The 15,000-nt window shown below is 44.6% G+C and overlaps 1 protein-coding gene across 1 annotated transcript in view; it reads left to right on the plus strand.

Moving 5' to 3' along the window:
• The window catches only part of LOC116223276 (S1 RNA-binding domain-containing protein 1), a 59,267-nt gene that overhangs the window by 39,840 nt on the left and 4,427 nt on the right, over positions 1-15,000 (plus strand). The window contains exon 7 of the mRNA XM_031579356.2: positions 11,854-12,038. Within this exon, the coding sequence (XP_031435216.1) occupies positions 11,854-12,038 (185 nt within the window). The remainder of the gene's footprint in view (positions 1-11,853; positions 12,039-15,000) is intronic.

Here is a 15,000-nt window from a genome sequence, read left to right on the forward strand (position 1 = left end):
GATGACAAGCTCAACAGATTCCTAACTGTCTGGAACCCTTTTCCAATTACTCTCTCCCCATTCACATATATATACGTATATATCGTTACTCTCTCTCTCTCCCCATTCACTTATATATCGTTACTCTCTCCCCATTCACAGACATATTTATATATATATATATCGTTACTCTCTCTCTCCCTATTCATATATCATTACTCTCTCCCCATTCACCTATATATCATCACTCTCTCCCCATTCACTTATATATCGTTACTCTCTCTCTCTCCCCCCATTCACTTACATATCGTTACTCTCTCTCTCTCTCCCCATTCACCTAATACCGTCACTCTCTCCCCATTCACTTGTATAACGTCACTCTCTCTCCCCATTCATTTATATATCGTCACTCTCTCTCCCCGTTCACTTATATATTGTTACTCTCTCTCTCTCTCTCTCTCCCCATTCACTTATATATCGTTACTCTCTCCTATTCACTTATATATCGTTACTCTCTCCTATTCACTTATATATCGTTACTCTCTCCTCATTCACTTGTATATCGTTACTCTCTCTCTCTCTCCCCATTCACCTAATATCGTCACTCTCTCCCCATTCACTTGTATATCGTCACTCTCTCTCCCCATTCACTTATATATCGTTACTCTCTCTCTCTCTCTCTCTCTCTCCCCATTCACTTATATATCGTTACTCTCTCTCTCTCTCTCCTCATTCACTTGTATATCGTTACTCTCTCTCTCTCTCTCCCCATTCACTTATATATGGTTCTTTCCCTTATTTTTACACTCCTGTAGCCCCTCTACAAAAGGTATTATTGTGTCCACTGAAATTGTAGATGAGTTAGTAAAATTGTGTGTGATGAGCCCACTGCCTGCCATCACACACGCACACACGCACACACACACACACGCACACACACACACGCACACACACACACGCACACACACACACACACACCCCCACACACCGACACTCAGATTGTGGTATCAGAACAGGGTCCCATCTCCTGACTGGGAGCCTGCTGCCCATTACCCCCCAAACAGGATTTTGCAGAGTCTGAGACGGGGGCCTAAATCAGTGACACATTTCACTCAGGCAGCCGCGTGGCCACCCATGCATGCATCAGGGAGTGATTGTGTTGCATTGCAGTGTGTGTGTATGTGTGTTTGAGAGAGAAAGGTGGGGTGATTGATGAGGTATGGGCAACTTGTAGAGTTGGGTTGCAGTAGTAGTATTGCAGTGACTTGTATATGCTGTACATGTATCAGTTTCTGTCTCAGCGATTGAGGGCTGCTAGTTTGTTGGCTTCCAGCTAAGATACTCTCTGCTCCTAGTTATCTATATAATGTAGCCAGCAAAATTTGGTCAAGTTTAGCACTTTGATAACGTTGGAATTATTTTTACTGATTTGAATTTCCGGGAACAATAATGATGTATGAGTTTGCTCAGTGAGCTTATGACAGTTACTGCAGAAACATGAACATATAGGCTACTTACAACAGGCAGTCGAGATTCCATCCTAGTCTGCTTTGCATCGCCACAGCTGCAACCACAAGAACCCAGCCCAGCAATTTCACTGGGAGCTACCGCTGGTGTTCGACGGGGGGACAAACTTTGCAATGGTTTTGCAGCGGCGTCCTGGCAGTTTGAGCGCCACTTTTACCAAAAAAAAAATGTCTTCTAACCTTATCTAACCCTGTATTTATTTATTTATGTGACCCTGGATCTGCCACAGCAGAAGTATAGCAAAAAATCACGTGTAAAACGACAGCCAATTGAGAGGGCTGCCTGAGATTTACACATTTTTACAGTTTATAAATCTGATGGTGCACAGATGGATTTTGGACACTGTACACTTTCGCAAAAACTCAGTACACATTCAGAGATTCTTCTACACATTTACAAAACTGATTACGCACACACGGATTGAGATACAGTTACACACACTCCACACACATTTGCAGTAATTCTGCTACAATAATGCCTTTATATGTGCGTACTTTTGTGTGTGCTTTTGTGTGTCTTTGTGTACATGCATGATTGTGTGTGTGCGTGTGCATGAGCGTGTGCGTGTGCGCGCGCATTTAGGGCAGAGGGTGTGGAGTCCAGATACTAGGTGCAAGCTTGCGCATGTGTGTGTGCAGGCAGGGGTGTGTGTGTGTGTGAAGTGCTGTTTGAATATTGTAAGTGACGGGTCCTCGCCTCCTCTCGCCTGCACCTCAGTCCCTGTGCTGCTCAGGGTGGGGGGGCCACAACACCCCTTAAGAGCACGTCTGGAAAGAATCGGCTTGGGGGCCCACCCAAACTCACTCTCTCATACACACACACACACACACACACACACACACACTCTCACACACACACACACACACACTGAAGGTCTAACTCTCAGCCCATATCAGACCTGTTTTGCATTACATCTTTGTGAGGTGAGAAGCATCTTAGGGGAATATATATATATATAAGAGAGAGAGAGAGAGGCATAGAGAGAGAGAGTGAGACTGTGAGAGCAATGTGAGTTAGAGACTGAGAATAAGGAAAATAAGCATAAAAAACAAATGACAAAAAAGAGAAAATAATGGATAATGCAAGAGATACAGATCCTGAGGGTGAGCGAGAGAGAGAGAGAGATCTGTGTGTGTGAACGACAGAGAGGGAGAGGGAAAGATGGAGAGAGAGGGAGGAAGAGATGGAGGGGTGGGGGAGAGAGAGGAGGAGAGGAAGAGGAGGAGGAGGAGGAGGCGGCGGCGGTGTGTGTGATGGTGGTTTTGGGGCTCCCTGTACCCCTTAAACACTAACACACCGGAGGGATGAAACATGAGAGGGGTCCCGGGCCCTCACCGAAACATGAGCTGACTGGGGCTTGATCATCTACCACCTACACACACACACAACCTACATATACATACACACACACACATACACAACCTACATATACATACACATACACCACCTACACACACACACACAACCTACATATACACACACACACATACACAACCTACATATACATACGCATACACCACCTACACACACACACACAACCTACATATACATATACATACACATACACCACCCACATATACACACACACCACCTACCAATACACACAACATTCACACACACACACACACACGTACACTTTTACACACACCCACACTCCCCCCACACACATTCTATCTACATATATACACATTCTATCACCACATACTCTCTCACTCTCTATCACAAACACACACACACACACACACACACACACACACACGCCCGAGGCTTAAAATCCTGGTTAAAGTCACAGTAGCCAGTTTTTTTTATTGTTGGGCCAGTGCAAGCCTTTAACTTTGGTCTTTAAGCCCCGTAAACACATTTAATTGCCATTTCCGCCATCAGGCTGATGGACCTGTGGTATTGGCCTAAAACTCACTCAAAATTCACAGCTCTTGGTGCAAATTCCCTGATGGTGGCCTTCTACCGCACCACTATCGAAAGTGTACTAACCTACTGCATCTCGGCGTGGTACTCCGGTTGCACCGCAGCAGACAAGAGAGCCCTCCAAAGGGTCATCAACACAGCACAAAAAATCACTGGCTGCTCACTGCCCTCCCTGGAATCCATTGCCCGCTCCCGCTACCTTAGCAGGGCCAATAACATCTTAAAAGACTCCTCTCACCCAGGCCACCACCTGTTTACTCTCCTGCCCTCAGGCAGACGGTACAGATCCTTTAGAGCAAGGACCACGCGTCTTAAGAACAGTTTTTTCCCGACAGCCATCAGAACTCTAAATACCGACATGCACTAAACACTAAGCACTTTATTGACTACAAGTCACATACCATCTCAGTCACCTTACACATGTGCATAAACAAAGCTGTATTAATTGATGTATTTATTGAAGTACTTTAGTCTATGCCACCGCACTTTGTTCTACTCTTAATGTATATATATATTTTGGGGGGGCTGTTCCTACTGTTTTTGGATAGTTGTAGTATTGTTATGTTATATGTTGTTGTTGTGTTATATGTTGTCCCTCGTCACACCAACATGCACAGGAGAAGCACTCAAAATTTCGTTGTATGAATACAATGACAATAAAGGCTTTTCTATTCTATTCTATTCTAAACACATCCCACCTGTTCCACAGGCAAGATGGGGAGTTCTTTTTGAGGGAGGCTATATGTCAGAGTCTAGAGAAGTCAGAAACTCCTAGTGTTGCCGTTTGTCACCCTGCCTAGAATAGTTACAGTTACCATTCAAATAAAGCGTCCATAACAAAGGCATAGTCGTCAGACTTCTCTATTGCTTCGAACTGTTGTGCACTGGAATAGAAGTTAACTTAGCAATCTATGTTACAAGTAGGCTGAAGACTCAATTGTAATATAAATATGAATATGTTAACCTGTCACCATTGTGTTTGCTCTAAAGGGGTTCAGGCTCATGGCGATCGTAGCACATCATGGGCTAGCATAACATGCTAATAGCTCCTTGCAATTAGTTGGTTTTAAGAATCATGTAATTCCAGTGTACATACAAATTGTGTTCATTTGAGCCAGTGTTGTTTTGTTATATATGAAATAAGAATAAGGAGTGTTGTAATCATGACACACACTGTTTATATACTATAGCGTACCTGCATCATGAGTGTAACATAGCACGAATTCACTTTCTTGTTCATTTTTAACTATAAATTCGAATCCATGCTGTAGTACTGATAGTAGCCTAGTTATGTTAAACTCCTTTGTGACGTTACCAAAATTTCTTAGCATTTATGCCTGTCGACCAAGTCAGACTGGAGACCTGTCAAAAGTGTTACAGTCGTGGTGGTGGCTGTTCTCCCCTACTTGATCAAGCTACCCTCGCATGTTTTTTATCGGCCCAAATATTGATTCTTAAGATGAGCTCATTCGTGTGCTGATCAGCTCCGCCGATCTCCAGTGTTTGGCATCTCCTCAGGTTATTTGGTTGTGTGTGTGTGTGACTCGTGTGATTTGGTTGTTTTGGCGCTGACCCTCTCGTTCCTGCCTCTGCTGACCTTTCACCTTGACACCGCCTCATGCGCCAGTTGGCCTGAGCTGGCCCAAGGGTAATCAGTGGGCCAAAACCCCCCAGAGGAAGCCCAGAGAAGTGACCATTCTCCTCTTGCCAATACTTACAGTAAAGTGCAGAACTGTGTGTGTCTGTGTTATGTACCATTTTAAATGTGACACGCACTAGCCAACTGGCCTTGGCTCACACTCGCTCGCCCGCAATTGGCCCGATTGTGGAAACCCGGCCAATCAGTCTATCTCTGTCTGTATGCCTCCCTCGTGTAGATACATTAACTGTCAGTTTCAGTCATACACACATAATGAGGTGTGTGTCTGTGTTTCTTTGTGTTACTGGACCTACCTGTGTGTCTGTGAGTGTTTTGTTTATTTGTCTGAAGTTTACCAGAAATTTCCATTATGTGTCTGGGTCATTTGGCAAGTTTGAGAAGGAAAGAGTTATAGTGTGTGTGTGTGTGTGTGTGTGTGTGTGTGTGTGTGTGTGTGTGTGTGTGTGTGTGTGTGTGTGTGTGTGCCTGTGCCTGTGCCTCATATGCTTTCGTATTGGCCCATTTTGCCAATACTTACAGTAAAGTGCAGAACTGTGTGTGTCTACAGTTGCGTGTAACTGTGTTTCTTATTGTTGTGTGTGTGTGTGTGTGTGTGTGTACACATACGTGTGTGTGTGTGTGGCGGGGGAAGAGGATCTGGCTCCGTGGCTATACATACCGCCTGATCTCCACCTGAGGGACAACCTGGAATTCATCACTGTAGAAGCAGACCTGTGTGTGTGTCTGTGTGTGTTTGTCTGTGTGTGTATCTGTCTCTGTCTGTCTGTGTGTGTGTGTGTGTGTGTGTGTGTGTGTGTGTGTGGTGTGGTGTGCAAGACTTTCAGCACCCCATAACTCACTTCTGATCTGATGTTGAAGTTGGGTTTTGTTCATTGCATGTTTTCTTTTTTCTTTCTTTCTTCCCGAAAACGGTGCTCTGCCTTCTGGTGCATTGGAGGGGGAACAGCTAGTGTCTGTGAAACCGAGAGGATGGAAAAAAAGAGAGATTTTGTGTGTGTGTGTGTGTGTGTGTTTAATTTCACTCTGGTTGAAGTATTTTCTGGACAGTAGCGTAGTGTGTGCATGTGTGTGTTCTGAAGAGAACAGTTACCAGATGTACAACTGAAATACCTACTATTAGTAGCCGTACCTTACCCTGTGTGTGTGTGTGTGTGTGTGTGTGTGTGTGTCTGTGGATCCTCTGACCACACATGCATTATCTCTTGAAAATCACATAGAATACTCCTACTTCCCCCGCTTTTAACTAAGTAGCTAGATGTTTGAAGTGCGTGTGTTCATAAGGGGTGTGTGTGTTAGTGTGTGAGTGTGTGTTCGTGTGTGTGTGTGCAGTTTGTACACAGGCAGTGTTGAGTTACATCCTCTCCATCACTTCTGCCAGCTGAGCAGTTTTTAAGCACAAGGAGAAAAGAAAGTGTGTGTGTGTGTGTGAGAGAGAGGGACAAAAGCATAAGCGTGTTTGCAGACATGGATTAGTCTTTGAGGTGTGTGTGTGTGTGTGACTAGTTGTTCCTTATTTGCAAACACATGTCCATACATTCCAGATTGTGTGGTGTGCATGTGTTAAATAAGGTCATGCTATGTAATGATTTATAGTTTTAATGCACACATGTTTGGGTGTGTGGGTGTGTGTGTGTGCTCTCTGTGTACTTACTTGGATTTGCAGTCATCGTCTTCTCTGGAGCAGGAAGTGGGCGGGGCCATGCTCCACCTGCCCTGTCAGTCATGAGCTGGACAGCTGCTGTGGCTGGCTGGCGTCAGGCTGCCACGGCGACAACCATCCATCAGCAGGACTCTGCCATGCAGGTCCCCCCTCAGCTGTGGCTTCACATTCCAGCGGTCACACTCTCACACCAAACACACACACACACACACACACACACACACACACACACACACACACACACACACACAAACATAGATGAATATGCTCACACACATATGATTGCTGGCACACACACACATATGATTTCTGGCGCAAACACATGCATGCACACACACGTATGGACTCACACACACACACACACACACACACACACACACACACACACACACACACACAGGGCTGTGAGCACCAGTGTTGGGCAAGTTACTGAAAATTAGTAATTAGTTCCAGTTACTAGTTACTTCTTTTAAAGGTAATTGAATTACTTCACCAGTTACTGTATATCAAAAGTAATTAGTTACTAGGGAAAGTAACTTTTAAGTTACTTTTATGTCTGCTTTTTAAATGTAATAAATATGAACAGTACTGAACAGTCAAACACAATAAACATTTTTTAGACCTATTTATTGTAATAAACAGGGCAACAGGCCTTCAAATCAAGCAATAGTACAAAAGTCCCTTTTAACACTTAACTTAATACAAAATAACTGTCTCAGTCATTTAACAGTGTTTTTTACCACATTAGGCCCAATGAAATAAAAGTGATTGGCCTACAGTATTAACACTAATTCAAAGAGAAAACAAAGGTGCCTTGAGATGCTGCATATAATTGAATATGTGATTTTAACAAAAGGTTAACAAAATGGTATAACACAATGGTATTTGCTCATAAGGCAAAGCTAAATAGAGATAAGAGATGAGATTCTCAACAAACGTTAAAAGGGGCTAACAATATGGGCTAACTTCCCACGTAGCATGTTGTTCGGATTAATCCAGTGTGCAGTTACACCTAGAAGGCTTTTATTGTAAGCAGTCCAGATGTCTGCTGTGGTAGAGACATGTTGTAAACCCTCAAATGTTTTTTTTTTTAGCCCGACCTGCATTTTCGCATATTCTCTGTCTAAATAGCTGGAAAACGTCTTCCTGCACATTTGCCCCTAGCCTCCATTTATCACTGGTATTTTGCTTATTAGCTAATTTACTGACTCGACAGTTTGACAGAGAATGCATGTCATCGACAACATACAGTACCTAGCAATCAATTTATTCAGCTCTACCTGGCTTATCGGCTGCACTGCAGACCGTGTAAAGTCTAGCCTTGGTTGTTTGCATGGAGTGGCGTCTTCAGCATCCGCAGGGCTGGGGTCTTTCGCTACTAGCTTTGTCGAAGCGGGTTGTTTCAACAGGTGCTTCATAAGATTTGAATTGCTACTCTTCGATGTGGATAGCTTCTTTGTCTGCACATAATTTACAACTCACCACTACATTTTTGTCTTTAATTTCGACGAGCGAAAAGTAATGTCCATACTTCCAGGAGAGAAAGCTCATTCTATCCGCACTGTCGGCCATGATGTGGTTTAATGCTCATTGATTGATTCGATTGGTGTATCTGTTTGCGCCACCATGGTCCTGCGACGTCAGATCAGAAGCAACTAAAGTAGGCATATCTTGTCTTCTTGTCTCCAAGTGTTCATTGTTCACAAAAGAGAGTAACGCAAGTAACGAACTAATTTCAATTTCAGTAATTGTAACTGCATTACTTGATTTAAAAAAATACTTCGTTACATGCTCGTTACCGCGAAAAGTAGTGGAATTACAGTAATGCGTTACTTTGTAACGCGTTACTCCCAACACTGGTGAGCACACATTGATGCAGGTGTACGCAGACCTCCACTCAGACAGATGCACATCCACATATGCAAATGCAGCGGACAAGCACTCAGTTATACAATCAGTTATACACACTCACATAATGTACAAACACTACAGCATTTACATTTACATTTAGTCATTTAGCAGACACTACAAACCATCTCAAACACTCTCACAAATGTATGTTGGCAAGCATGCTTGTACGCACACACGCACACACACATTACACACACACGCATTACACACACACACACACACACACACACACACACATTACACACAAACACACACATTACACACACACACACACACACACACACACACACATACACACACATACATTACACACACACACACACACACACATTACACACACACACAAACACACACATTACACACACACACACACATTACACACACACATTATACACACACACACATTACACACGCACATTACACACACACACACACACACGCATTACACACACACACACACACACACACACACACACACACACACACACATTACACACACAGACTCGCAATCACTCATGCCTGTCTGTTGAGCCCCTCTGGCATTCCACCCAGCACCTCTGGCCAAAGTGTCCCCCCACTCTCCCAGCCCACCAGTCTCCAGAGAAGAACTGAGACGTGTGTGTGTGTGTGTGTGTGTGTGTGTGTGTGTGTGTGTGTGTGTGTGTGTGTGTGTGTGTGTGTGTGTGTGTGTGTGTGTGTGTGTGTGTGTGTGGCAGTGGACTGACAGGGGTGAGTGTTTAGGTCACGTTGTTGTGTTGGAGACACCCCTCCTGTAGCGCTGAGGAGAATGCTGGCGGATGAGGGGTCATGTTGTCGTGAAGCAAAAGGCCTTTTTGTTCGGCGGAGGGAGGAGGAGGAAGAGGAGAGGACTGGGATAAGTAATGATGAATGACCTCTAGAAGGACAGGAACCAAGGGCGGGCGTGAGATTATCGTAAGGATGGGAAAACCAAAAACACTCCACAGGCCTCGATTTGCTCTGTGCTCGTGCGTCTGCACGAATAAATCAACTGAAAATGAGTTGAATCTGCTAAACGTGCGATAAAAGTACTAAATCAAACTGGAAGTAGCTGCATTTGGACCCACACACACTCCTACGGGCCTGTGCTGGGAGGTCATGTGTAGGCAGCAGAAACTGACATGTTTCTGAAAGGTAAAACTGAGTTGCACTTTGTCTGTATAAAAGATTTGTACTCAACACTTAAAGTATGCTCAGCATCTCTTTGTTATAAGTGTTGTAGGGTACTATATATTTGTAGGGTACTATATCATTTTTAATTACTGTTTAAATACAGTGAACTAATAGATTTTGTAAACCTGGAATTAAGATTTTAACATCATGAGCTGTAAACCAAAGATTCTCTTCACCACTTTTAAAAACGGAGTAATGTTTTCATATGAAACTGCGATATAACCTCATAATCTCATAGTGTTAGTCGTGAGAAAGGTGAGAAGCGACCATGAGAATGGCGAGAGTGACCCAGCCTACAGCAGTACTCTCAGACTGACATCTCTGGAGGGGGATGGCCTTGACCTCTCCTGGTACCCAGGTCATTGGCTTGACCCAGCCAGGAGATTTGATTGACAGGGGAGTGCTCCTATGAGACCAGTGCTGTGCTGTTCCTGCTGCGTTTGTTTGGGTCTTGTACTCTCTATACTCACACACACACACACACACACACACACACACACACACACTCACACATATATACACACACACACACACATTCACACACACACACACACACATTCACACAGAAGGCCCCCGTCCCCTGTGGTTGTGGGTGTTTTAGTGATTTATTGTGCATCCTCTTGACTCTCTGCTCTCTCTCTCTCTGGCCATAGTGTAAGCTGAGATTTAGGCAGTAGTAATCTCCACCCCATTCCACCCCCCACCCCTCCTGTGGGGGGGGGGGGGGGGGGTCATCCTCCTCTTCGGCTCATTTTTGGCCCCTGCGGCCCTCGGCTTAGCCACACGAGGAGGCCCCTGGAGAGCTCTATTAAAAACCCATTCATTAAGACTCCTGTCGCCTACGGCTCTTCAGCAGGGTTGGAAGTGAGCAGCCGCCACCGGACAAATGCGGTTGAATTGGATCAACCTACCAGCCGCAGTGGCGGGTAAACAAACACAATTGACACAATTGAATCGTTCCGTGAAAAAGTGAATGTGATTGTCAGGCAGCCTATCTAAATAGTGTTGTTACTTATTAACTTAATGGGTAAAAGTATAACAAAAGTCTGTTCCGTCCGCCATCAGGACGCCGTAAAGACGCGCCTAGGCTACACAGCATCACACAGCCGCTGTCAGCTAAAAGTTATCTACCTCTCCTCCTACACCTCGACCAATCAGAGTATGGTTTAGACCACTGACGGCCAATTTGATTGGACGTGAAGTTGAGTAGCCTAATCTGACGGTCTATTTGGTGTTGCGCTGCGGCTGTAAGGAGAGTGGCTGATGTCATAAGGTCTACGCAAGAGGAGGCAACTCCAGCTCCGAACCGAAAGTGAGCAGGCCATTTTTAAATGAGAAGTGGAGAGGAGCCACCAACCATCAGTTGGGAGTTATGTGACTGACTAGTTTTCAGTGAACGTAGACTAGTCAGCAAGACACACGCTTCAGCCAGTAGCAAGACACACAACAGCTCTGTTATGGGCACCCATCATCTTCAGTTGGAGGCTATCAAGGACAAAGGCTCCACATGCCACAAGGAGGTGATCTGCATTGTAAGAGGCAGATAGTGTGTTGGATGTGCTTTTGTGTATATGTGTGTTTTAAGGGCTAGATGTGTTTGGATGTGCGTTTGTGTATATGTGTGTTTTAAGGGCTAGATGTGTGGATGTAAATGTCAATGTTCAGTTTAGTCAATGAAGAAGAAGTATTTGGACTTAGCATATGCACATCCAAAGCATGAAGATCATGATTATAATGAGGATGTTAGGTAAGACAGCAGCTGTTAACTTTGGATGCCAGGTTGACTCGTCTCGAAGCCTCACGTTTCTCTTTTTTTTGTTGATAGTTCACTTTACTCGTTCACATATTTACTCTCTACCTCTATCTCTCTATCCCTTGCCGTCTCTCTCTCCTCTTCTCCCCCTGACCTCTCCATCTTTACCTTCCTCCTCCTCCTCTCCCCTTCTCTGTCTCTCTCTCTCTCTCTCTCTCTCTCTCTCTCTCTCTCTCTCATCCTCAGGTTCCTGTCTGTGGTGGGGGGTAGTGTGTCCCAGCTGGGCCAGGCTGATCTGAAGCAGAGGGTGGAGGAGTGTGTGAGGGACAGGGGCCTGGAGGCTCTGGGCCGAAGTCTGGACACCTCACCAGACACCCTGCAGCTCATCGTAGATGGACTCACCCAGCCGCCCGGCTTTGACATGCGGCAAGGTGGGTACACCGAATACACACACACACACACACACACACACACACACACACAAAACAGTGGGAGATAGATAGAGAAGAGTGTTAGAGATAATAATAATAATTAGTTGCAGAAGAGGAATGAATCCATGATGGAGGCCCACCAGTAAGAGAGAAAGAAGTGCCCAAATGAGTCTTAAACCATCGAAGATCAAACGAGAGAGAAGGAAAAACACGGATTAAACAGTCTGTCAGAAATAGTTCAATTAAAAATGCGCTATACATGAATCAAGAGAGAGTCTTTTGTTAGTGACTGATGGACAGACAGGCAAATCATTGTATTGATTATGTGACCAAGAGTGTGTTAGTGGGTCAGTTTTTGGTAGTGTATAACATTTCTCTTTCAATACTGCCCTGTCCCTCATTGACTTTATATGTTCCTGAGGAAAGCATTGGAGAGCCCTCCATCCCCCAGAAGCACTTGCTGTATGACCTCACTGCGCTGTGCATTCACTGCCCCCACCCTCAGTTTATCCTGCCGGTCCAAGGGGTCTCCTATCGGTCACAAGCCCACTTCTCTGCCTAGTGATGTCTTTAGACACTAGTGATGTGTCGTTCGTGAACGATTCGTTCATTTTGAACGAATCCTTACAAGGACTCGAGAGTAACGAGTCCTCTCAAAAAAAGATTCGTTCATTTTCTCGTGGCCACGCATCGGGACTTGCATATGCTCAGCCAAGGAAACAGAAATGATTCGTTGAATGCAGGTCACGTGGGAAATGATCCAAAGATCCGTATCCGAAGACCGAGTCGGAAAATTAACGAATCATTTCTGTTTCCCCTAGCTACCAGTACTGAGCCTATGCAGGTCACGTGAAAAATGATCTAAAGATCCGTATCCGGCAGATGAACGAATCATTGATCCGAAGACTCGGTTGGCAGAAGAACGAAACATTGACCCGAAGATCTGTATCCGGCAGATGAACGAATCGTTCACCTCCCGATCGTTCATTGACCCGAAGACACGGTCGGGAGGTGAACGACTCGTTCATCTGCCGGATCGTTCATTGACCCGAAGACACGGTCGGGAGGTGAACGACTCGTTCATTTGCCGGATACAGATCAGATCTCGTTCCACGTGACCTGCATAGGCTCAGCACTGGTAGCTAGAGAAAACCGAAATGATTCGTTCATTTTGACTGGGTCTTCGGATACGGATCTTAGGATAATTTTTCACGTGACCTGCATAGGCTCAGAAGAGGAAACAGAAAGGATTTGTTTACCTCGTTCACTTTCGCGTGGCTAGGTTTAGTAAGACGTGAATGATATTCCTTCACAAGTAATAATTACAGGTTTCGTTATTTTAACTTTTTTGTACTTTACTTAGGGTTCAGCGTAATAGTTTGCCGTGATAATTGAATGCTAGTGTGATAATAAATTACCACTTCAAATCATCCAGACTGTCATGATACAATATTTTAATGCAGGAATTTCTCTCGTTCACTTTCGCGTGGCTAGGTTTAGTAAGACGTGAATGATATCCCTTCACAAGTAATAATTACAGGTTTCGTTATTTTAACTTTTTTGTACTTTACTTAGAGTTCAGTGTAATAGTTTGCCGTGATAATTGAATGCTAGTGTGATAATAAATGACCACTTCAAATCATCCAGACTGTCATGATACAGTGTTATGGTGTTAGTGTTAGTGTCACAATATTTTAATGCAGGAATTTCTCTTACCACCCCCCCCCCCCCCCACGAAATGAACAAATGACTCGAAAAAAGATTTGTTCATTTTACTGAACGAGATTCAAAGAACCGAGTCCGTAAAATGATCCGAACTTCCCATCACTATTAGACACTACACAGAAAGATGTGTTTGTTTGAGGGGTGTGTGTGTGTCACTTTCACCAGGATGCGCAATAAGGATCACTTGTGCTAGTGTGTGTGTCTGGATAACTTGTGCTAGGATGTGTGTCTCAACAATGCACAATAAGAGTCACTCATGGTAGGTTGTGTATGCCAGGACACACTGCGCAGTAAGGATCACTCGTGCTAGGGTGTGTGTCTGCACAATGCCCAGTGAGGATCACTCGTGCTAGGGTGTGTGTCTGCACAATGCCCAGTGAAGATCACTCATGCTAGGGTGTGTGTCTGCACAATGCCCAGTGAGGATCACTCGTGCTAGGGTGTGTATCTGCACAATGCCCAGTGAGGATCACTCGTGCTAGGGTGTGTGTCTGCACAATGCCCAGTAAGGATCACTCGTGCTAGGGTGTGTGTCTCTCCTGCCCCCCCCCCCCCCCCCTCTCCTCTCCTCCCCTGTAATTCTCGTGTCTCTGGATAGATTTCACCAGTAGGCTGCAGCTAAGACCCCATGCAGACGGACTCTAGTTTGCCTGAACCCGGGTTCAGTTTTCACACCTATTTCACACCTACCCACTTTTTACATCGTGTGCACATGAACCCAGTGAATCCGATTGACTCAGCTGTAGTACATCCCCCACGCCTGTTGGTGGCACTTTGGTGCTACAGACAACTGAAGAAAACGGAGAAGAAGACAGGAGCATGCTATCAAAATAACATATGACAGTAGTTGAGCTCCAACTAGCAACGTTTAGCTTAGCCGCATAGCCTACATTTAATCTGCACAGTAACACATTATGGTGGTTTATAAAATCAGTGGTAAGAGCAGACTGTAGGTTAAGCGAAAAATAATCATATTTGTTATTGATAATAAAGAGTTTAGAACAGTGCAACAAAGCAATGTGCAACATGACATGTCTGAGTTGTTTAAATGCCTGTGCTTTATGGAGATGCTGAGCTTGAGCAGGAGAGACCACAATGCAAGTGCTGTGGATCCTGAATGTTTCATGGTTTACAATTGCTTCCAATTTCATGGTTTTATTACTAACAACAAATGTAGGCTATTGTTGAGGGCTTTGTCCTTCACCTACTGTAGGCTACCTCTGAAGTAACGTTAACG

Source organism: Clupea harengus, chromosome 13 (assembly GCF_900700415.2).
Source record: "Clupea harengus chromosome 13, Ch_v2.0.2, whole genome shotgun sequence".
In the NCBI taxonomy this organism is placed as follows: Eukaryota; Metazoa; Chordata; class Actinopteri; order Clupeiformes; family Clupeidae; genus Clupea; species Clupea harengus.